General features: G+C 32.6%; 1 protein-coding gene across 1 annotated transcript in view; it reads left to right on the top strand.

Moving 5' to 3' along the window:
* The window catches only part of LOC143065354 (uncharacterized), a 35018-nt gene extending 9971 nt beyond the window's left edge, over positions 1 to 25047 (top strand). The window contains exons 7-19 of the mRNA XM_076238885.1: positions 7608 to 8006; positions 8386 to 8536; positions 9117 to 9250; positions 11706 to 11794; positions 12989 to 13172; positions 14076 to 14187; positions 15939 to 16146; positions 19283 to 19477; positions 19830 to 20052; positions 21267 to 21570; positions 22162 to 22199; positions 22853 to 22911; positions 24253 to 25047. Of these exons, the coding sequence (XP_076095000.1) occupies positions 7608 to 8006; positions 8386 to 8536; positions 9117 to 9250; positions 11706 to 11794; positions 12989 to 13172; positions 14076 to 14187; positions 15939 to 16146; positions 19283 to 19477; positions 19830 to 20052; positions 21267 to 21570; positions 22162 to 22199; positions 22853 to 22911; positions 24253 to 24882 (2726 nt within the window). The 3' untranslated portion in view covers positions 24883 to 25047. The remainder of the gene's footprint in view (positions 1 to 7607; positions 8007 to 8385; positions 8537 to 9116; positions 9251 to 11705; positions 11795 to 12988; positions 13173 to 14075; positions 14188 to 15938; positions 16147 to 19282; positions 19478 to 19829; positions 20053 to 21266; positions 21571 to 22161; positions 22200 to 22852; positions 22912 to 24252) is intronic.
* Positions 25048 to 26614: the final 1567 nt, after the last annotated feature.

Genomic DNA, 26614 nt, shown 5'->3' with positions numbered 1-26614 from the left:
ATATAACATTGAAATGACAACATAATATTACAGGACTACAATACAAATAAATAGGAGAACATATTAGACACAGAAAAACATGATTAATAGATAACAAAAAGTATCAGGTTTAAAATTCAATACGCCAAAAACGCGCCTTGCCCACACAAGACTCACCAGTGACGCCCAGATATAAAAGATCGAAAGTGAAAAAAGTACAAAGTTGTACAGCACTGAAGATCAAAAGTTGAAAAGGTTTCGCAAAATACGGCATTGTTTTTATGCCCGGGATAAGAACATTCTTACTATATAGAACAATTCATGCTATTGCAAACAGTAAATTTTATCAAATGAATATGAAAGAGATATACACAAAGAAACTAAAGTATTAACTAATTACAGAAAACTAAACCTGAATACATAACGCCTAGATATAAAAGATCGAACGTGAAAAAGGTACAAAGTTGTACAGCACTGAAGATTAAAAGTTGAAAAGGTTTTGACAAATACGGCATTGTTTTTATGCACGGGATAAGAACATCCTTATTATATAGAATACTTAATGCTATTGCAAACAGTAAATGTTAACAAATGAATATGAAAGAGATATACATAATGAAACTGAAATATTAACTAATTACAGAAAATTAAACCCAAGTTTATCACAAAATAGACACACATCCGAATCAGTCCAAGCGTCAACGTAATTAAAAAAATTGTGACGTCACATACGATGGCGAAAAGGCAGAAACGTTATGCCACATTTGAATTTATGAAATTTAGAAACAGCATGACGTCACATATGAAAAACTATCATTCAAAAATGAGATAGAATTAGGATTGATTTAGAACTAAATACTGATAATTCATTTAAACAAAATGCATATTGCAATACTTATTAATAGCAATTAACTGTAATATATATATGTCCAGTTTGTTATGAATCCAACTTCAAACGTAAATAATCGTACAAAATTTAATATAATTAATAAAGAGGAGGTGGTTAATTTTTCTATACGTCATACCTAAATATATAATAAGAAGACGTCAACACATTTGACAAAATCTGATGAGAATTACAAATATAACATTAAACATGTAAACTAAATACATGAATTTGGGATAAACAAGTACAGAAACACGTCTTATAGTAATGCGAATTCACATTCAGCAAAACGGTCACAATCGGGAATAAGTCACGTTTGGTAATTAAAAGATTAGACGACATAATGACAAACCACAATCTACCATGTGGTAAAAATGTCCTTAGCTAGTTTGGTTAAAGAGACATTGTATGGATCAACCAATTCGTGATGGTGTCCATAAAATTTACGGAGTGTCAATTTTAATCTGTCCTCCTCATAACTTTGTTGGAGCAGTTTCTGCGTAAGGAGCACACTCCTGTATATGAAGTCCGTATAGTGTGAACAAGCACGTGAATAACGTATCAATTGTGATATGTAAACACCATACGAAGGGGCAGAGGGTATGTTACTGCTGAGAAATGGGAAATTGATAATTGGGAAGTTGAAATCGTCCCGTTTATCATAGATTTTTGTGTGAAGTCGTCCATCTACGTCAATATTGAGGAAAAGATCAAGGTATGAAGCAGTCCTTCTAGTATCAGTAGTATCCTTAATTTCAAGTTCACTGGGATATATGAGATGTAAGTATTGGCTGAAGTATGGGTTGTTCAACGATAAAACATCATCAATATATCGAAAAGTAAAATTAAAGAATTTCGCAAGGTGCTTTTTCTTTTTGTCTTTTAGAAGGTTCTGAATAAATTCTGCTTCATACGAATACAAAAACAAATCAGCCAGCAGGGGTGCACAATTAGTACCCATTGGAATACCGACTGTCTGTTGAAATATAAATATAGGTTTATATTAAAGAATCCAGTACACTAAACGTGGCACTGATCCAACTAGTGTAGGGTTTACATTCACCCTGCATGAGGATGAGTCTGTTACAAGACATGATAGGTTTATATTATGGAATCCAGTACACTAAATGTGGCACTGATCCCACTAGAGTAGGGTTTACCTTCACCCTGAGAGAGGACGAGTCTGTTACAAGATATGGTAGGTTTATATTATAGTATACCCTTTCAATGCTAAACATGGCACTGATCCAACTAGTGTAGGGTTTACATTCACCCTGCATGAGGATGAGTCTGTTACAAGACATGATAGGTTTATATTATAGTATACCCTTTCAATGCTAAACATGGCACTGATCCAACTAGTGTAGGGTTTACATTCACCCTGCATGAGGATGAGTCTGTTACAAGATATGGTAGGTTTATATTTTAGAATCCAGTACACTAAACGTGGCACTGATCCCACTAGAGTAGGGTTTACATTCACCCTGCATGAGGTTGAGTCTGTTACAAGATATGATAGGTTTATATTATGGAATCCAGTACACTAAATGTGGCACTGATCCCACTAGAGTAGAGTTTACATTCACCCTGAGAAAGGACGATTCTGTTACAAGATATGATAGGTTTATATTATGGAATCCAGTACACTAAATGTGGCACTGATCCCACTAGAGTAGGGTTTACATTCACCCTGAGAAAGGACGATTCTGTTACAAGATATGATAGGTTTATATTATGGAATCCAGTACACTAAATGTGGCACTGATCCCACTAGAGTAGAGTTTACATTCACCCTGAGAGAGGACCATTCTGTTACAAGATATGGTAGATTTATATTAGGGAAGTCAAAAGGACTGAAATTCAATACTGGAGGACTCGGTCATGATACTCGCAAGTACTCGGGGACTTGGATAAATCTTAAACATCTAGAGTACTTGGTGGCATCCCTAGCTTATATTATAGAATTTGTACTCAGTATACAATTTCAATGAGTGAGGAGTTGCCTTGATTGATCCACTCAATACAACTAAACTTTTAAATATTTTAAACTCAGGATTGCTAGGCTTTTCATTTTTTTAGAATAAAACTACCAAGAGTTGAGAAATATTGTTTTGAATGAGTTTTGGTGAAATTGTTTCTTTAATGATTTATAGACAATATGCAGACAATTTCAATCCTTCCTTTTAAATAATCTTCAAAAAGATGTGTTCTTTCTATCTGACATCATCAAGCATAGTCACCTTTTTAATGTTGCCGCAATAAAAAATATTCAGATAAAAGCAAAAAAACTTGACTTCATAATTGAGTTTTGACCAATATAGAACTGATATCAAAATGGGAATTGGGTAAAAATTAAATAAATGGTATTTCTCTTCACCCCCAGAATATTAAAGGGAAACTTCGCAAAAAAATCAAAAATTGATATTATGTTCATTCTGTATAAAAATGCTCAAATTCATAGATATTAAAGTGTTATTCCGCTAGATAAGCGATCACCATCGATTTTAAATTTAGAGTATCAATTCTCTGCGATCCGCCATTTTGTCTTCTTTCCCCGATTAATAAAAACGATATGTCTATAAACCACAAAGAAACAAAACTACAGTAACCGATGTAGTCGTAATTGCGTGTCGATATCTTGTCAATCGTACGGTTGTTTTATCCGACTAACTAACTTGATACGAAAAATATTCTTACTTTTTTTAAATTACCATGGTCTGTTGTTTTTAAACTGTTGATATTGGAATTAGGTGAAAAGTCAAAGTTGAAATCATAAATAAGTGTTCCGTGAAAATTGTTTTCGAAAATCTAATTTGTTCATAATTCTTTAAAGTAATAAACAAATATATTTTTATCTTCCCTCATCTGATCACCAGCATGGCTAAAGGTATTACTTCCAAAGGTATTGTGAGGGGTGTGAGGTGACACGTCCAGGTATTCAAGCGATTTCCTGTCGGGCTTGCAAGTTCATGCATCGTTTCACTTCTGCAGGTATTGATCAGTGTACATGGCTGATAACTTATAACTTATAACTTTCCATTTTGAACTATCAGATGAATAATATACAACTCTGTCTTACTTGTCATTACTAAACTCATACGCTTGTTTATAAATAACATTTCTGGTGTAAAGAATATAATTCATAAACATATAAATAATACCCAAAAAATAAGATTTGATGAAATTAAAATCTATTTAAATATTTTTTCCAAGGGTGAATTTGGGAAAATGTAATATATAGTCATTGTCAATAGTGAAGGACAGATTGGAACAGACCAGAAATATTGATTTAAAAAAATGTACGCACTTGCCGACGATTCGTTTATACGACTGGATAGAAAGTTACGGAACTATTATAGCGCAATTTAAAATATATACATGTATACATTGAACATAAGAAAAAAACATATATTTTGAATAAATAGGGGTAAAAGTGTTGTAAATAGACTAGTCCACGTATGCCAACAGTATGTAATCATCGAATGTCGATAGACTATTGTATACCAGAAGAAGAAGAGAACCAATTTGATTTAAATACAGGTCGATGTATAACTTTTGCTTTGGTTCATTGAAGCTGTGGACCTAGTAAAATCACAGATTTATATTTCAATAAGATTGTTCTCGAACAAAGGAAGTAATTCGTCATCACAATTGTTATATATGCCACTGGACGAACACTAATTATCCCCAGGGAATGTGAATATTTTGCTGGGAAACTTTTGAGTATCAAAGTTTCAAATTAATTCCGGGATTTATTTTCTTTCTTGGTATTCAATAACAGAAAAAAGAATAAATTACTTGTTCGCTAAATAGGGGTATTCTTGTCAGATAAAAGACTTTTAGTTATATTTAAAAAATAGGGAAATATGACATTAAATTGGTTCTGTCTGTTTTTTTAAACATCGTTAAAAAGATGTGTGTCTAAGGTGAACGCCACAAGAACCCTGTAATACTAGTACGAGAGTATAGCATGCAAACATTCCTTCTCAATAATATGGTTGTATTGGAAATCTTTTCATACAGATTGACAACTCATTGTCCGATATGCATGTAATATTTGCCACATGACGCCCATAGTTCTTTCTACCATCATCATCTTATTCTGTGATATTGCTGTAAACATCGATGGTTCACACCCAAACAAAATGGGAGTAATGGACCTTCAGAGCTTCTCCGTGTTATACACTTGTGAAATATATAGACGAAATTTCTGCATTGAAATGAATCTACATCTCACAAACAGGATTTTCAAATAACGATTGTGAGTAATCACCTTACAAACCAATATAAACGTATGGCAAGATATAACCATGAAGGAATTTAGTTTTTGTCAGACGCAAGAACTCATCACTATATCTGAGACTACTATTATAGTAGTCTCAGACTATATCATAAACGTATACGTATATATATGCATACAGTTTCAAATATTAAGAACAAGCGGTCGATGTCGATAGTCTGTTTTCTAACTGTTCAGAGTTAGACATGTCACTTGTTCATTCGGTAAACGGACAGAAAGTCACAGGACAAAAAGTCACAGGACATAAAGTCACAAATTTGATAGGACAAAAAGTCACAGGACAAAAAGTCACAAATAGTTTTTTGACAATTGTTTGAATATATAAGAGAAATATCTTAAAATATTTATTTTTTAATACAAAAATTCATATTAAAGTTAATGAAATTTATCATTTTACTTGAAAAATTAAGATTTATTTAATTTTAATCATTCAAAGAACATATTTCTTGGCACCATGAAGCCATTTAAGTGCCAATCTACTTTGACATTTTGTTTTCTTAACAATTATTTGATCATCTTTGATATTTGTTTGATAAATTTTGCTTACAAAGTTGGTTAGTATTCAATACTTCAAGAAAAATACAAAAATGTTTTTGTAAAAATAATTATTTTTTATTCAAAGAAAATAATCAGAAAAAATTAATTGTGACTTTTTGTCCTGTGACTTTTTGTCCGTGACTTTTTGTCCTGTGACTTTCTGTCCTACATTCGTTCATTCTTGGAAGCCTTCATATTCCCCGTCTAACGATGGGAATTCTTTCTGATTGTGTTGACTATAAATGCTTGTATGGTAATTCTGTCGTTTATCTGTACAAGCGGTTGCATTTCCTCTCCTTTCCCAACAAACAAACGAACGAAACGCCACTAGTCTGATTTCTCTGGAGCTCATCCTCAATGGCTCTTATACGTCAGGAAACTTACATGTATACTAATAATGATTGTTTCAAGAACAACGATGTATGGACGAACTATTATAAATTCGTCAATATCAGTTATGCATGACTAAAATATAACTTTTATTACAACTACTGTATAACTTATTTGGATTAATGACGGCTATCATGTTCAACATTGCACAAATATTATCATAGAATTTAAAAAAAAAAATCCTCAAAAATCCTCAAAAGAAATAATGCCTTAGCTTAGATAATTGATATTCTTTTCACAAAAAGTTCGTGTAAATGATTGTCAAATGAATTTAATTATGTAAGAATAAAATGTTAAAAAGAAACTAAAAAAAAATCATGCATGTTGTATGTTGTATTTTTTTGTCAATTAAAAACTTTAAAATTGCAATAGTTTTATTAGCATTTAAACACAGCCAGATTTGAATACAAGTTAAGAAATTCCGGTAAAGTCAATGATATCAAACAGATGTACAATGGTATATCAAATTGGGTAATATTGCATTTAGTTTTTATAAAAGATTAAAACTACTATTTTTTGCTTCATATTTGAATCTTTACGCCAATTGCCGCTAAGAAAGTAATCAAAAATTGTTTCCTTTTATTTTTATACACTTTCGGAATTACGAATCTGAATTTTATTTTCAATTAATTTACACAATTTAATTATTGTATCTTTATTCTCATCGTGTATTAAATCTTAGTGTATTAACATCGTGACAGCATACTCTTTCTAATCCTTTCTGTTTATCCTTTCCAAATAACAACATTTATACCTGTGTACGCTTGAACTCACACCTGCGGCTAAATAGTAGTACAAGGTTAACGAATTGACCTCAAGCCGAGAAATATACAGTGACCTTTACAAAATAATATACACACTCTGTTCACACATTAGTTGCATTGAAATGATTATCAAAACAATAACGGTAAATAGAACTGAAATATTTTCAGTTCAATATCAGTAAAAATGTTCAATAAATATTTTATGAAAAAAATCTCAACAATAATTAATTAAATTTATTCAAAAACATTTACTAGAGATAATTTTATAGGAGTTTAATTCAATCAATACAAAACGGTATATGCATATTCATTTTCGTTCATTCTTATATTGTGGTTCATAACTTCGACCATTCGTCAGCTGTGCGCTTTTAATTACGTATATTGTCGATAAGCTATAAGAGTTAAACAGATTTTATTTTTTCCCAGAATTCAATAAATCGGGCTAATACGTCACGACCCACTCGAGAATTCAACCAAAAAAGTTACAAATACTTGATTTTCTCCGTTATTAGAAGGAATATAAATTTAAAACTTTGCAAATGTGTTTTTTATGTTAAGATGAACATAATTAGATGATAAGTAAAAAATCGCGGAATTTCCCTTTAAATATTTCATTGAATATGTATTCAACAGGTACATTGGACAGTACCATGCACCAGTTATGTAGTGAAATGATTTTTTTTACATTTAACAGATATATGTTTTAGAATCATCATCACTAAACAATGTTTTTATAATTTATATTCAACAGATATATGTATGGGATCATCAGTGGACAATGATGACATATTCCCCTGCACCTGGATCAGCATTAATATATCTGGTACTGTGGTCATTAAAAATGGTTCCTTGTATATGAACCAATTCAAACTATACAAGCTGTCTGAATTAAGAAGGGACCAGGCTAACATTACTACTGATGCTTTCCATATGGAACCAGGAAGGACATTGTTTGTTACACTACGTGCTTGTAACGATGCCTTCCTGTGTAACAATAAATCATTGGGATCAGTAACCATGATGGATGATAAAGCTGTACTAAAGACCTCAGTCAGTGGTGAACCTATAGAGATGGAGCATAATATCAAATCTAAGAGAAGGAAGAGGAGTATTAATGTGGCAGACAGTCTTATCATCACATCACCTGAGGGTAACATTCTTATTTATTTATTTGAAAACATTTGAAAAAGAAAAAAGTGTTGATTGTTATTAATTGTACTTTCATATGATAAGACACATGCCTTGAAATATAGAAATATTTGTTATATGAAAAACCTGGCAATGGAAATCTAGGAATATCCCTGTCAGTACATCATGGAGGAACATTATAATTGTGTCCAACAAAACTCTATTTTAAAAACAAGATATCAGTAAAACATACAGTATTTGTAGACAATATATTAGATTAAGGTTATTATGATCTTAACTTAAGGATTTAGTTTACAAAATAGCAACTCTATATATATTTATGGTAGTTATAAGTTAAATATTGAGTTCAGTTAAATACATAACTTTCTTCTTTACCAAAGGACTTGAAGCTGGACAGAGTATAATACTGCAACCTTTAGATGGCACAGATCTGACAACTAGTTATGCTTCAGACTCGTCTCCTCAGTTCCGATCCTACATAGTTAACCCTGATGATACATCAGATATGGTGGATAGAATACTCTATAAAAGGTTGGTTTTATATTTATTAATGTTTGACTCGATATTGTCTATCATCTATCATGCATGAGTTTTTGTAGTATAGATTAAACAAATTCTTTAGCCTCGTCTTATAAACTTGTTTCTCATCATCAGGTATTATAAACAAGTTTTCAAGTAAAAAAATCATGTTAGTTAAGGTGATTTTATGTATATTTGGGACATTAGTCACTCTCAATGCTCCTACCACAAAAGTGAAAGAGTCATCCAATATTACTTCCTTCCATGTGTCTGTACATCTTTTAAAGTGAAGGTATGTACTCAGGTTCATTGTTAGGCATTTTGAGCATGATTTTGAGCATTTGCAACTTTGCATCAATACTTGTTAAAGTTTGTAATAGAACAGTTTAAGGAGGAACTACCAATATTTTACTAGGCCAATGATATTTGGTAGGCATTTGTATAAGAATTAGCACATATCATTTCCCAGAAAGTAACTAGTCCTCAGCCATCTCTCATAGCACATCAACTAAAACTTTTCAATATATACTTTATAAGATAAATAGTCAGCAAGCTAACAAAGAAGCTAATTATAAATGTAATAATGTTGTAGGTTACACGAAAGTCAGTTTTCCTTTGCTGTAATTCCTGTTGGCCATCTGTCAATGCCTGGACCATTACAGATCACATACCAGGATACTGTTACTGATAGAGACAAAACACTGGTGTTAACCCACTGGAATCCAGGTAAAGTTTCAGTTACTGATAGAGACAAAACACTGGTGTTAACCCACTGGAATCCAGGTAAAGTTTCAGTTACTGATAGAGACAAAACACTGGTGTTAACCCACTGGAATCCAGGTAAAGTTTCAGTTACTGATAAAGACAACACACTGGTGTTAACTCACTTGAATCCAGGTAAAGATTCAGTTACTGATAAAGACAACACACTGGTGTTAACTCACTGGAATCCAGGTAAAGATTCAGTTACTGATAGAGAAAAACACGGGTGTTAACTCACTGGAATCCAGGTGAAGGTTGAGTTACTGATAGAGAAAACACACAGTGTTAACTCACTGGAATCCAGGTAAAGATTCAATTACTGATAGAGAAAAACACTGGTGTTAACTCACTGGAATCCAGGTGAAGGTTCAGTTACTGATAGAGAAAACACACGGTGATAACTCACTGGAATCCAGGTAAAGATTCAGTTACTGATAGAGACAAAACACTGGTGTTAACCCACTGGAATCCAGGTAAAGTTTCAGTTACTGATAAAGACAACACACTGGTGTTAACTCACTTGAATCCAGGTAAAGATTCAGTTACTGATAAAGACAACACACTGGTGTTAACTCACTGGAATCCAGGTAAAGATTCAGTTACTGATAGAGAAAAACACTGGTGTTAACTCACTGGAATCCAGGTGAAGGTTCAGTTACTGATAGAGAAAACACACGGTGTTAACTCACTGGAATCCAGGTAAAGATTCAATTACTGATAGAGAAAAACACTGGTGTTAACTCACTGGAATCCAGGTGAAGGTTCAGTTACTGATAGAGAAAACACACGGTGATAACTCACTGGAATCCAGGTAAAGATTCAGTTACTGATAGAGACAAACACTGGTGTTAACCCACTGGAATTCCAGTAAAGTTTCAGTTACTGATAAAGACAACACACTGGTGTTAACTCACTGGAATCCAGGTAAAGATTCAGTTACTGATAAAGACAACACACTGGTGTTAACTCACTGGAATCCAGGTAAAGATTCAGTTACTGATAGAGAAAAACACTGGTGTTAACTCACTGGAATCCAGGTGAAGGTTCAGTTACTGATAGAGAAAACACACGGTGTTAACTCACTGGAATCCAGGTAAAGATTCAGTTACTGATAGAGAAAAACACTGGTGTTAACTCACTGGAATCCAGGTGAAGGTTCAGTTACTGATAGAGAAAACACACTGGTGATAACTCACTGGAATCCAGGTAAAGATTCAGTTACTGATATAGACAAAACACTGGTGTTAACTCACTGGAATCCAGGTAAAGATTTAGTGATTGATGGAGACAACACACTGGTGTTAACCCACTGGAATCCAGGTAAAGATTCAGTTTCTGATAGAGACAAAACACTGGTGTTAACTCGAATCCAGGTAAAGGTTCAGTTACTGATAGAGAAAACACACTGGTGTTAACTGAATGGAATCCAGGTAAAGATTTAGTTACTGATAGAGACAAAACACAGGTGATTACTCACTGGAATCCAGATACAGATACTGTTACTGATAGAGACAAATACGGGTGTTAACTCACTGGAATCCAAGTAAAGATTCAGTTACTGATAAAGACAACACACTTGTGTTAACTCACTGGAATCCAGATAAAGATACTGTTACTGATAGAGACAAAACTCTGGTGTTAACTCACTGGAATCCAGGTAAAGATTCAATTACTGATAGAGACAAAGCACAGGTGTTAACTCACTGGAATCCAGGTAAATATTCAATTACTGATAGAGACAAAGCACAGGTGTTAACTCACTGGAATCCAGGTAAAGATTCAGTTACTGATATAGACAAAACACTTGTGTTAACTCACTGGAATCCAGGTGAAGGTTCAGTTACTGATAGAGACAAAACACAGGTATTAACTCACTGGAATCCAGGTAAATATTCAGTTACTGATAGAGACAAAGCACAGGTGTTAGCTCACTGGAATCCAGGTAAAGATTCAGTTACTGATATAGACAAAACACTGGTGTTAACTCACTGGAATCCAGGTAAATATTCAGTTACTGATAGAGACAAAGCACAGGTGTTAGCTCACTGGAGTCCAGGTAAAGATTCAGTTACTGATAGAAAAAAAACACAGGTGTTAGCTCACTGGAATCCAGGTAAAGATTCAGTTATTGATAGAAACAAAGCACTGGTGTTGACTTACTGGAATCCAGGTAAAGATTCAGTTACTGATAGAGACAAAGCACAGGTGTTAACTCACTGGAATCTTGGTAAAGATTCAGTTACTTATAATGAAAAAAAAAAACAGGTATTAACTCACTGGATGGGCTGGTAACTTTAGTTTAGACCTTATTTGATTTGAATGAAAACAGTAAATTGGAATTAATAAAAAATAGTAGACTTTACAATATATGTTACTTACTCCCTTTTGAACATTGATATTATTTTTTTATTTAATTCAGAACTGCAGCAGTGGGAATTGTCCAGTAAAACCTGTGGTGACCAAGATGGAACAGAGGTTACCAATACAAATGGAACAGTAACAGTTATGGTAAGTGTTACATAGTTACCAAATTCTAATTGTACTGATAACATTTAGGATAACAGTTACAGTTACAGTTATGATCAGTGAAATTATACTTACCAATAGGATAGTTATAGCTATGGTTAGTAGAAAAGAATATCACAAAGAAAATAGATCAGCAACAGTTAGGGTGGGTAGAACAGGACATTTTCAATTAATATGCACCAAATAACAAATATGGTAAATGGAACAAAATTTGTCAGTACAAATATTACTAGCCTTGTGAGGTTGTATTTTAAACCAGATTTTTGTCAAAAATGACGGTTATTGATTTGGGGATGTACAGCGGGCAGGCGGGCGGGCAGCAACCAAATGTTGTCCGTGCATTTACTAATGAAGCGTTCAACCAAACCTTTTAAAATTTTAATATGTTGTTACTGACAACAAAATGGAGGTCAAGTTCAATAATGACGATTTTAACTTTTACCGTTCAGGAGTTACGGTTCTTGAAAGTTTAAAAAATGTTGTGTCCGTGCATTTACTCATGAACCGTTCAACCAAACCTTTTAAAATTTTAATATGTTGTTACTGACAACATAACGGAGGTCAAGTTCAATAATGACGATTTTTACTTTTTCCGTTCAGGAGTAACGGTTCTTGAAAGTTTAAAAAATGTCGTGTACATGCATTTACTCATAAACCAGTCAACCAAACCTTTTAAAATTTTAATATGTTGTTACTGACAACAAAATGGAGGTCAAGTTCAATAATGACGATTTTGACTTTTACCGTTCAGGAGTTACGGTTCTTGAAAGTTTAAAAAATGTTGTGTCCGCGCATTTACTCATGAACTGTTCAACCAAACCTTTTAAAATTTTAATATGTTGTTACTGACAACAAATTTTTTCTTACTTTATGCATTAAGGGCACACAGTTTGTCCTGCTAGAGGGTAATTTTCTATCTAGTTTATATGTTGTCATTGTTGACAACATGGAAGTCAAGTTTGATATTGATAATCATAAATTTTACCTATTAGGAGTTTTGGTCCTTGTAATATTGATAAATGTCAGAACACAAATAAATGTTAAAGAATCCGGTTTACTGTCATTTCTATCTTTAATACACTTATGAATGTACAGTAAGCACAAAATCTGTACATGTTCTTGAGATTATTAAAGATCATTCTTAAAGGTATCTGATTAATCACATTCTCTATTTAGGTTTGCAGTACTAGTAGTTCTAATAGGAACAAAAATGATGATGGTCGGAGGAAGAGATCTACCACAGATCCCAACTACTTGTCATCAGAATCCCAGTTCTCAATGTCTGTAGTAACAACCTCAGTGTACAATACACCTCCAAGATTGGTCAGTCCTGATACTGTAACTATGGCTGAGGATGAAGGTAAATATCTAGTGTACAATACACCTCCTAGATTGGTCAGTCCTGATACTGTAACTATTACGGAGGATGAAGGTAAATAAATATCTAAATAATACACATAAAGAGATAGGAAATAAAGAAGCCTTATGATTGTTAGGACAAAAGTCAAGGTCACTATTTCTTAGAATTGGAAATAGTTTGTGGTTTGTAGCCTGAGTTTCCGTGTTGAAGGCCTTGCTGAGAACTTGATTTGAAAAACAGTTTTTATGTGTATTTTACTGTGCATGTACTAATTTTGTGACATGGATGCATACCCATATATTTTCTTTTCTATTAGTTTCCATTGCTTGATTTATCAGAATGAAAGGTACACAGATGCCGCACTGGCGGATCTAGAAATTTTCATAAGTGTGGGCCCACTGACTGCCTAAGAGGGGGCCGGCTCCAGTCACGTTTCAGTGATTCCCTATATAAGCAACAAATTTTTTTCCCAAAAAGGGCCCTCCCCCCCTTAATCTGCCTCTGGATTGGAGATAATGGGAAGGGAAATAAAGCTTATTGATTTTGGTGTCAACTAGTCAAAGGAAACAAATGAGACAAATAATATTCTACTCAATTCTTAGTAAAAATGTGTGAACCCCTTCAGTGGGCAACTTGAACCATTCATATAGAGACTACAATGTTTAGTCATGTTCTATTTTACATCAAGTATATCCATTATAATTTTTTCAAAGTTCGAAGATTAGTAAACTATGGCCATTTCTGTAACATCCTCTTAATCATGTTATTGCAAGATTGTAATGCTTTTATTGAAAATTTGTTACAAGGTTAGGTACAACATTTTATTCCATATCAACTGTTTATGTTTTAGGTACACTACAGAATTTATTAGAAGCTGTTGATGATGAACTTTTTATGTTTTAGGTACCCTACAGTATTTATTAGAGGCTGTTGATGATGAAGGAGATTCCATTATATTTTACCTGGACAATACAACATATATAATGGGAGAACCCATACTCCATACAAATGGACTGTAAGATATTTTATATATCACAAATACATATCTTTATATTGAGGTTAAAGTATTGTCTGTGTTGTTGAATTAAGGTGGCTCGGGCCTATTCGAGGTTTCTATCAGTGCCATATTTTTTGTTATTTTATTCTTTACAGAAAGTGAATCAAATTGGTCGAAAAAAATAGGGGGTCATTGACCATTTAAGCTCAAAATTTTCTTTTAAACAGGTATGTAAAATGGACTTTTTTTCAATGAAATGATAAGGAAAAAAGAGGTGTTGACATATTTTTATCGGAAAATAAAAAAAAATGTTTTATGACACTTGGTCCAAAACTGTAATATAAAAAGCTGAAATATAGCTTCAAAGAATGAGCAAATAAAAAACATAGGTCACCAATAAGGAAAAAAAATATATTGCCTTAAAACCCAAGGATCACATCAAAGTTTTGGCGGGAAAATGGTGAAAATGAGTGAAATGTCATTTTGACCCATTAACAAATTATAACGAAAATATTCTATTAGTCACATAACTACAATGAATTAACATTTCTAATCATTTTAAAAAGTTATATCGAAATTACTTTATCTGAGTTATCTCCCCTTATTTGGCAAAGTTGAACAAAATCTAATCAAACTCAAACAAGATGTTTTTGAGAAATTACAGCTGTAATTATGATAAAACACACAATTTTCTATATGTATATGAAAAGTCTTTTACATAAATTACATACAGCTCTCAAAATTTGCTCATTTCATCAAATGTCTAGACCAAAGTTATCTGCTTCTTCAAAATCCAAGATGGAGGAAGACACCTGAGCCTCCTGTTAACTTGAAACAATGTAAAGTCATATATTACTTCCCCTCTCCATATTATAAATCTGGTAACAAAAGAGAAATTTTATCACTGTATTCTATATTCATAGATTGAATAAATGATACATTAAAAGGATCACATCCAAACCTGACTTATCCTAGAATATAAACATGTACAATCATGTAGCCTGACTTGCTAAAGGCACAAAACACGATGGGGTTATACATAAGTTTCATATGTACTAAAACCTCCTTTGCTTGTTCAGTAATTATTAATTTAACATTCAGGTTAATATGTCTAATGCACCTCAAACGAAGGAACTAGACTGGAAATAGAATTAAAAAAAAAAAAAAAAAATTGACATTATACAACGCCTACGGGCATTATGTTTTTCAGTCTGTGCGTTAGTCCATTTGTCTGTTGGTTTGTTCCTCTTACTGTCCAGCTTCAGGTGAAAGTTTTTGGTCATGGTAGTTTTTGATGAAATTGAAGTTCAATTAAATTGAAACTTAGAACACATGTTCCCTATGATATGATCTTTCTAATTTTAATGCCAAATTAGAGTTTTGAACTCATTTTCACTGTCCACTAAAAAAAGAAATTGATATTGCAAGAGGGGCATAAGTGTAATATGAACACATGCTTGTTACTAATTGCATGAGCTTAAACATTTGTTCTTTTTTAATGAGCCGAAGACTGTACAATAAAGTTTAAAAAATATGATTTATTAATTAGTGTTTGTAAAGAACTGAGCTCCTGAGAATTTATCTGTAGGAAAATTGCTGAAGTAGCATCACATGGACTTTTCAGGGTTTCCCAATTTAACTTCACTTCTCACCTCAATGATTTAACCACATCTGTATAAATGTCTCAGCCTCAAAACAAGCCATCATACATCATATCATAGTAACTACATGCAAAAAGTTTTACTGATGATGTCTTCTTTTTATTTCAGATTGTTATATACACCATGTGTTGATTGTTCAGGAACAGAGATAATAAAAATCATCTTATCAGAGAATCAAACAGACCCAAACATACCTGTGGCTAGTCTACCTGTAACACTGACCGTCACAATTACCAGTCAAAATGACCACCCAGAGATATTCATTACTCAGTATGGACAATCAATGTTACACCAAGACCCATCTGAACCTGTTATTGTAAGTATTACAACTTGTGGATAAAGACATAATTAGAAGGAGGTGATAGAGATTGCATTCATGCAATCAAAAATGTGATTGGCATAATAGTTATCTAATTTTGACATTTTTATCATTAGTTTTGATATACACAAAACATGGTGCATTGGGCACAATATTCCATAAATCCTACATATGATAGATATAAGAAGAGGTTGTATGAGTGCCAATGAGACAACTCTCCACCCAAGTCACAATTTGTTAAAATAAACCATTATAGGTCTTCAACACAGCCGTGGCTCAAACCAAATAGTAAGCTATAAAGTGCAAGAAAAATAGCGTAAAACCATTCAAACTGAAAAAAACATCCATTAAATCTATATGAAAAACAAGAAGTGAGAAACACTTATGAATCACATCAACAACTACTGAACATCAGATTCGTGACTTAGAACAGGTGCAAACAAATGCAGTGGGTTTAAACATTTTAGTAGGTACCAACCTTCACCCTTATCTGAAACAATAGTGTAACATCTGACCATAGAAAGAAACACTATAAAATATCAATTAAAATGGCTTAATTTAATTTAAAAAAACATATTAACACAAGTGAACATACACTGAGTGAATAAATCTATGATACAATGTTAATACAAAATCAATAAAATAAGGGGTGAATAAATAAAGGCTTTAGAAGTATATCGCTGTGAGATGTTAAACAATTTAAAATAAAACATCAATAACAATATGAGCATTTCAAGAAATTTATCATTTTTGGGGAAAGATGGCTTCAAGCCGTCAATTCCCTAATGGGGTTGGCCAGAGTATCATTCCCTCACGTCAATCATTTTGTTTTGATAGTTTGGAAACCCCTCAAAATGTCATACTAAAATTGATGACAAGGAGAACAGATTGACTTTAAATACATTTTTTACACATTTCCCTTCTGTTTCTCATGAAATTATCGTATATTGAGCTTTCCCTTACACTATATACGTTTCTTTTACAGTCCGGAAAAATCAGTATTACGAAATATTCTAAATATATCTAACCTAGTGACGTCATTGTTGGAATGCCACACTACACAGGGATATCCTTTATTCATTATAAAAATCATTCACAGTATTTGTATACTAATTTAAAATCCATATTTGTTAAATATAAACCTAATGATGTTTGCTGTAGTGTAGATGATTCACACACCAACATGCAATGCTTTAATCTGAGACTATAATCAGATAATATGTAGGTCAACTTTCGCGGTAAACAATGTCAATGGGGATACATGAGATTGGGGAGAGAAACGGCAGTTTGCATTGTTTCTGTAAAGTTCTGTTTTTAGAATCTTCCTCCAATTCAGGAGCACCTCAATTGATGAGTAATTTTACGCTAAAATCAAAGTAAATGTTTCTGAACATTTAAAATGTGACATTTAGTATATGATAAGTAGTCTTCTATATAGAAAAAAATGTGTACCGACATTATTATTGAAATGGTTAAAAAAAAAAAAAAAAAATGTTGCTTTTGGTAGTTTATACCTATTGAGATTGGGGAGAGCAACTGCAGTTTTCATTCTTTCTGTAAAGTGATGTTTTTAGAATCTTTCTCCAATTAAGGAGCACCTCAATTGATGAGTAATTACCCACTAAAATGAAAGTTAATGTATATGAACACTAAAAATGTCATGTTAAGTATATATATGATAAGTAGTCATCAATTAAAAAATAATTTTGCGTACCAACATATAAATTATTGTAGTGGTCATTTTTTTTTCATTTTTTTTTTAAATATTGCTTTTTGTAGTTTAAAGCTATTTATTCATGAATTTTACAGATATATCCAAATGTGGGATCTGGAAACAAACTTCACACAGATTATATCAATCATATTTGATTTTATAAGTACATGTATCCCTCTGATGAGAGTTGTAACTGGGAACTTTATCAATGGAAAATTAAAACTGAATAGATTTTTCAGTCCTCACTTTCTTGAGAATACTGTCACAAAAAATTGAGAATGGTCTTAGCCTGCCGTTCAGTTATACATAATTAAAATTCTAAAATATATTGTAGTAGTTATTAAATTCAATTGAATTTTAGATAATTAACTCCCAACTTTAATCAAATCTTTTGATTTAGAAGGTGTAGATCTCATTGGTCCAAATTGTCTCTATGATGAATTCTTGACTAAGGAAATGAAATAACAATAAACAACAATTAGTTTCATTATTGTCAGCCTTTCTATATGTTCTAGCTGTTCTTTTGCTCATTCTTTGTTTGTAGACTATCAAAAGATACCCCCTAAAAATTGAAACAATGGCCGTCTTTTCCCTCAGAGCTCTTCAGCTCTTTGATTAAATATATACTCATGATATTAATGTGTTTAACCATAGTTTTCTAGAAAATAACATACATTGTGCACAGTGCATAAATCTAGTATCTGTTTTAGAAATATCAATGTTGTCATTTTGGTGTCATTTTGTTGTCGTGCATTAATTTTTCAAAAGTCTTTTAAACTTGTTCACAGTCATTTTGGGATTATCTAGTTTCAAGAAAGTGTATGATAATTCTTTTTGCCAACAATTATAATATTTTCAAAACCCAAAACATATCCAAAATGCTGTCCAGCAAAAGTGGTTGTCAAGACAAGATTTAGATACAGTGTTCATTCAACACAAATATGCTTAATGCACTGTATTTTATACAAAACATACTTGGAGAGGGATACATTCTCCTTGCAAATAAAGCCTTTTTTTATCAGTCAGTTTATAGTTTGCTAGCTATAAAATTTTACACAAAATGTATACCACATTAAGAATAAAGGTTTCTTTATTTGAAACTTAGTTGAAGTAAGAATTTAACTACATACTGATGGGACATTTATATTTAGGCTTAATATCTGTTTCAAAATAACAATTATTTCTTTTATTTCAATTAGAAGATATATTTTTGAAGTTTTATTACTAAATGAGCATCAACGATGAAATGATGATATTTCACACACAATAAGTCAGTTTTTCCCATGTATGATCAATGTAATGTTTATTCTTTTGATATCAAATATTAGTGGTTTTAATGGTCTGAAACTTTTCTGTTTTTCTATCACACATTGTGGGTAATTAAGCCTTTAAATTTTATTCCGAAACAATGTTTTCCAGGTGTATTTAGAGCAGATGCAGGATTATAATGAGAACATCTGGTCAGAGCAGTTTACAGCAGTGATCGGCGGTTATGATGTGGAGAAAGAAGATAACCTGTCTATGTTTATATCTTATCCAAATCATGGAAACTTAACAGTGACCAATGAAGAAACAATATTACTGAGGATAGATACATGCCAAGAGCAGTCGTTGGTAAGTTACCATGGATACATATCTGCATTATTGAAATAATAACATCAAAATATAAATGTTCTTCTATAGCAACTGAAGACATCCATATGTTCATAAGGCTAAATGATTTTGTCTTACCAGATAAGTCTATCAAAGGACGTTCACTACTCTGTTTCTAAATAGCAAGCTTTTTATAAAGAGACTGTTTTAAATTGATAGTATTTTATCATAATCATACTGGTGATGGTTATCTGTTATCTGAAATATTTATAGATACTTGCATTAAACATTATTTTCAAATAAGAAAAGTATAATTAAACCCCCAAAAATATTAGAAGACTGAAAAACTATATCATTTCTTTTCTTTTTTTAGATGGATACAAATCCATGTGGAAACTTCAGTCAGCTTTTACCCTACAATGAAACAAAGATGTCTTGGATCTATGTCACTGTGACCTATATTCAACCTTCTGGTTACTTTGGATATGATAGGTTGAAGATGTATGTTATGGACAACAACAATTCTTCATCTGAAATTTTAACAGTAGAGTTTGCTATAATGGAGTCCCCTTGTCAGAACAATGGCCATTGTCAAAGTGAGTTTACATTTGAAACATCAAATGATAATGGATTCAATATTTTATTTATTATACAAATTGAAATGCTTTAAAAAAGACCTTATTCGACAATGTATGGTTATTTTGCTTTACTTCTGATCTTCTTTACCAGATTATCTGTAGAATAACTTCAACAACCATCACTTTCTTTCAGTAACTGCAAACTTTCTTTCATATGGATTTGTTATTAATTTACATGTCCTAAGGGTTAGGGTTATCTTGATAATATATTGACTTGCATGTTACTCACTGATGATAGCTCTTACTAGTTCAATTTACCTTTCGTTATTCCACTGACTGAAGTGCAAGGGAAGCATAAAAATTATTGAGTTCTGGAAAGATATTTTTATGCCCCACCTACGATAGTAGAGGGGCATTATGTTTTCTGGTCTGTGCGTCCGTTCGTCCGTTCGTTCGTCCGTCCGTTCGTTCGTTCGTTTGTCCGTCTGTCCCGCTTCAGGTTAAAGTTTTTGGTCGAGGTAGTTTTTGATGAAGTTGAAGTCCAATCGACTTCAAACTTGGTACACATGTTCCCTATGATATGATCTTTCTAATTTTAATGCCAATTTAGAGATTTTACCCCAATTTCACGGTCCACTGAACATAGAAAATGATAGTGCGAGTGGGGCATTCGTGTACTGAGGACACATTCTTGTTGATATTACAATAAGAAGTTATGGTGTACCTCTTCGATTCAGAATCTAATGCATTCTGGGTAATATTTCCAATAGCGTACACCAAAACGTTTTGATTGGTTTAAAACGTGATAAACAAGAGAAATTCAACTATTGATGTGATGTTATTTTCATTTTGGTGTACGAACAATGAGATTATACGTAGTCCTCCAGACTCTGTAAAGGGGAATTGCCCATGAGAAAACTCCATTAGAGACTAAACAACAAAGAATTTTTTAACTATAAGTCAACTTACAGCCTTAAACAATGAGTGAAAACCAAACCATGTAGCAATCTATTAAAGAACAACCATGACAAATGTTTAACTATTCAAACAAGAAACTAACGGCCTGATTAATGTGCAAATAAAAAATGAATATGATAAATAGCAAAAAAGGACAACCACCTAAAGTTATGGTGTTGCCTTTTTCAGCACAGAAGACCAAATCAAATTAGTGTCCTTTTCCAAATAACATTATTATTTTAGCTGAATCATTTTATTCTGTTTTTAATTTTTAGCCAAGAACACTAGTAACTATCCCTGTGAGGATACACACAGAGCTGAGAGTTTTGACCAGTATTATGATTGTGTATGTAGCTCAGGTTACACCGGTCAGCATTGTGAGGAGGATGTAAATGAATGTCTACAGACTCCATCACCATGTCCAGAATCTTACACCTGTATCAATACGATCGGTAGTCACATTTGTACCTGTCCTGACTGTGGAATACAGCCGTGGATGATAGCCGTCATTGTAATCTGTATCATAGTTATCCTCATCTCTGCTGCCATAGTGGTTTTCTTTCTGAGGAAGAAACTAAGGTAAGGCCAAATGATAATTTTACTTAAAAAATTATTTAAACATAATTTGAACAAACCTTAAGCATTGTCACTTATAATCAGAATATCATTTTGTGTTACAACGGTGTTTTGCATTTGGTTAGTCGAATTGATCCTTAATGTCAGATTGATACAGAAAAGTCCATATCTATTTGATTTCTGTAACTTTCTTTAAATTCTACATATAAGAATAGAATAACTGTTTAAACTTTGATATTCTTTTGTTGCCTTCAACTGACTGACATTTCTGTTTAAATGCAATTTATATATATAAAACTTCTCATATATATAGTTTGTGTAAATATGACACCTCTACCAACAAAAATTGCTGTGGGGTGCAAGTCTCATTGAGAGAAGAATAAAAATTACCAATTTTAATGTTAAGACAAATGGTATTTTTATACATAGATAACAGATGTTTTATTATAGTAAGTTCAGTTGTAACAAATAAATGTATTCTCATGCAAATTGTAAAGTTTTGAATCAAAAGTGTTCCTTACACAAATGCTGAAATAACTTACACTAAGACATTATACTAGATATAAGTTTTAATTGTTTTTTATTTTATTGTAGACCTGACAAATGGGTGTATAAATCAGACAGAGGTCACTGTAAGTATATTATTAACTGACTATGATAATATCTGTTATCCATCAGCTTCAAAACTGTTCTTGAAACCATTTAGCCTAATAACTACTCTGCTAAAACAAATGCAGGGTGGGAACTTTCATCCCTCTACTAATGCATTTGTTTGACAGAAAATATATCATGCATCTAGTTATTGGTTTTTAAAAAAAGATATGTTGGGAATTTTCAATGTGTTATTTTCTCTCTTTTGTTGCACCTTAGTAATATTCTTTAAAACTTGTAAGTCAGTTTTGACATCTTTAATGCATGTAATACCGTTCCTTAAATCTCCTTCCTGGTCTACCCTAATTACAACCTTCTTTGTAATTAAAGCACAGAGGTTAAATGTTTGTTAAATCTTTTTGTAGTTACAGTTCTTAACAGTCTATACCCATATAAAACAAACATTGTAGCTTGATGTTTCCATTTTCAAGAACAACTTTCTACAAGTTCTATATAGGCCCCATAAGATAATACAGTAAAAAGTACACTACTCTAGGAATCATCAGACCAATGTTTGCTTGCTTGAATGATTTGAAGACAATGCATGACAAAAAGTACAATAGCATAAAACCATCAGCAGTGTCTTTTCTTCATTTTATATTTTCTCTAACTTTTTGTTTCCCTAAAATTTCAGCTGAAAAAGCACGATTTGATGAAGACATTGATGAAGAGGACCTGTCTAGTGAAAATGAGGTCAGTTTTATATGTTGACATAAACAAATAAAGAGATGTGGTATGATTGCCTAACTAACTGTTATAGACAGCTTGTCATTGCTTATTAGTCTGCATAATTCAGGTCAGGTCAGGGTGCCATTAGGGCCTTATTTTGCCAAGCTTTTAATTGAAATTTGAACTTATATTGAATTTCTAATTTGAATCTGTTTTTAATCTAAGGTAATGTTAAAATGATAAATTGTAAACATATGCCATCAAACTAAATGTAGTTGTGATGTCATGTTAAAAAACATTCTTTATGATTTCATGATAAAACACATAGATTTTGATATTTTCTACATGTTTTTTTTTAACCACAAATACAGATTGCATACAAGTACCAATAAGATAACCAAACACTGTTTGTCTGTATGAACAACTTCTTTAATTTAAATATTTCTTTTTGTACATACTTTCTCTCAATATTTCTCATAATCAATAATGTGTTAAAATTTGCATATTTTTTTATTCTTTGTAGGAAATGAACATTTGAAAGTAAATTTCTCTACCATTATTCATATTTTTAAATATATATGATATAAATATTACAGTTTGAAATTTGCACATGCTTAAAAATTATTTTGAAGCTAAAATCAACTTGTTTTGATACACTACATTTTTGTAGGTTGAAAATATTCCTTATCACACCTCCATCACAATTGATGCACAATATTTCCATAAAACTATACAAATAACTCCTATAAGTTCAGAAATTTAATAGTTGCATTTATTATTGATAACTCTTAACAACTGGAAAAATGGTAATTTAAAAACACCATTGGAAAATTTTATGAAGGAACATCACTGCCGAAATTATGAATGCCAGTTTTTATTATTGTGAAAGATGGGCAATTGATACCAGAGGGACAGTCAAACTCATAAATCGAAAAATAAATTGACTCAGCCATGGCTAGAAATGAAAAAGACAAACAGACAAACAATAATACTCATGACACAACATAGAAAACTAAAGAATAAGCAACATGAATCCCACCAAAAACGGGGGATGATTAGGAAGGGTAAGCAGACCCAGCTCCACATGTGGCACTCGTTGTGTTGCTCGTGTTATTACAAGCCTGTTAAATAGTCACATTCCTGAAAGGGAAGGGGATTGTAGTTATGATGTAAAAAACATATCGGATATCATCTGTGAAACAGTTATTACATTATGGTACTGTTGCATTTCTTTCACTTATAAATATCCTAATAATTTCTGAATTCTCAGTAAATGTATCACTCCAAAAAGATTTATTACTCTTTAACTTGCAGCAGACATTGTATGCGATTATGAAGACATTCTAGTATTTTGTTTTTTGACAGGATCCAGTTATATCAGAAGCAGAGGTACCAAGGTATCAAAGACAAACAGTGTCTTTCCAAATGAAAACAAAAAATAAATTTCAATTTGAAAGTCATGTCCCACCTCCAAGACAATTGAAGAAGCATCCAGGAAAATTAACAAGCGAAACAAGTCATGCTACACCATGGAAACCATTACCACATATTAAAGAGATGCCTTTTACCAATACATTAGGTCAAAAGAAGCCTGTCTTCAATCTTGAGCCTGGTACCAGTACATTAGGTCAAATAAATCCTGTCTTCAATCTTGAGCCGGGTACCAGTACATTAGGTCAAAAGAAGCCTGTCTTCAATCTTGAGCCTGTTACCAATACATTAGGTCAAAAGAAGCCTGTCTTCAATCTTGAGCTGTTGAATAGTCCCAACGTTTCCAGGCCAGTAACTGTTGCTTCAATAGGCAATAAGGGTGAGCTGCCTATAGTTGATGAGGGCGGCTGCTTCAGAGAGTCATCTTTGCTGTCCGTAGAGTCCAACATGTTTCCATCAGATGTATGTAAACAGGAGGCCCCAGCAGTAAAACAGACAACTGGTCTGGACGAGAACCTAATCTCATTCGTAGTGGATAGTTTGAATGAAGAAACATCTGCTTGAGAGGAAGGACATTTGTAAAATGAAAATGGACTGTGATTACAGGATTTTTTCTTATTTTTCTTTAAATCTTTTTTTCTATATTCAATTATATAACCTACTTCTGTTTAAACTAAAGTCAATTGATGTTAAAAGTGAATAAATGTAAATAAAAGTTCACACTATCAGGATCTAAGTGACTTAGTAATTAATCCATCTATGTACCCAATGTACATTACCTGCATTGAAATATTCTTAATTGAAAGCCTATCATAGTGAGTAAATCTCAGCATCCTCATGTTAATACTTGTACAAAAAGTGTTAGATATAAAAAATACTGAACTTTGAGAAATATTCAAAAGAGAAAGACCCTCGGCAAATGGCAAAATCAAAAGCTAAAACACATCAAAGGAATGGACAACGACTGTCATAGTCCTGCCTTGGTACAGACATTTTCTTAATTAGAAAATGGTCGGTTAAACCTGGTTTTATACCTAGTTAAACCTCTCACTTGCATGACAGTCACATAAAACTCTATTAAATTGACAACGATTTGTGAACAAAACAAACAGACATAATAGGTAAAAAAAGTTTTAAAAAAAAGGGTATAGCAGTCAGCCATGTTTTATGGCATTGTAACATCAAATTCAAATGAATCAATAATTTCTTCCACCTGTTTATCCTTTTTTTAGACCAAAATTAAAAAAAAAATTAGATAAATGTATAATTGCATGTTTTCTCAGCAGAAACACACAGATGTACTAGTATCTAAACCTAACAGTAGTGAGGATATGAGAATAGCGTTCAACTTTTTCCGAAGCAGTATACGTGGTCTTTTCTTTAGGCTCATTTAGTTTATGGATAAATCACTGAAAAGTGCTCTCGACTTTTTCGTAAAAAGTCTACATCGTAGCACATCGTCGGCTACGACAAGCGCAAATATTCGATCAGGACTTATTATCGCAAGAGTCAAAAATATTGCTGATGATATAAATATCACAAAAATATGGCAAGAATTGTACACATGACAGGGCTAACAAGTCCGTCCACGGACGGACGTCCGATATTTCCATGTCCCCTGCAACGCGTTTAGAAGAGTAATCAAAAACCTCATTTGGAGGCTCAAATTCCAACAAAAGGGAGTCAATTCGGATCCTTCGAGAAACATATATATTGGTGGGTATTTTGAAATTAAACAAAAATCTAGCCAGTGTCGGATTGTAGGGGCGTCACATGCATACAGGGAAAATGTCAAAAAAATATCATTTTCTGCATAAAATTATCCCAAAACACACAGTTTCGCATCCACATCATATGAACCCTGGCTACGCCACTGTTGGCTTGGTCTTAGTTGGTTTGTTGAAAATGTCATGGTATGTATATTTGCGCTGAAAGGCATTTAGTTAAGCAATGGGGAGTTAATGTTTGACTGATGTTTTAGCTATACTGTCTGCCAATAATAAATTGGTTGAAATATTTAATGTCCAGTGCTTGCTGTCATCTCCATTCGGTATAACATACATTTTTGTTGAGTTTTTGATTTGAAACAAGATATGCAAGTCCATGTGCCTTCACTGTTGACTATGTAGCCGAATGCAGATAAAATTGAGTATGGAAATGGGGAATGTGTCAAAGAGACAACAACCTGACCATAGAACAGACAACAGCAGATGGTCAGCAATAGGTCTTCAATGCAGCAAGAAATTCCCGCACCCAGAGGCGTCCATCAGCTGGCCCCTTAACAAATATATATACT

Source organism: Mytilus galloprovincialis, chromosome 2 (genome assembly GCF_965363235.1).
Source record: "Mytilus galloprovincialis chromosome 2, xbMytGall1.hap1.1, whole genome shotgun sequence".
Lineage (NCBI taxonomy): Eukaryota > Metazoa > Mollusca > Bivalvia > Mytilida > Mytilidae > Mytilus > Mytilus galloprovincialis.
The sequence above is the reverse complement of the archived record's forward strand: the minus strand, read 5'-3'. Positions and strand labels throughout refer to the sequence as shown.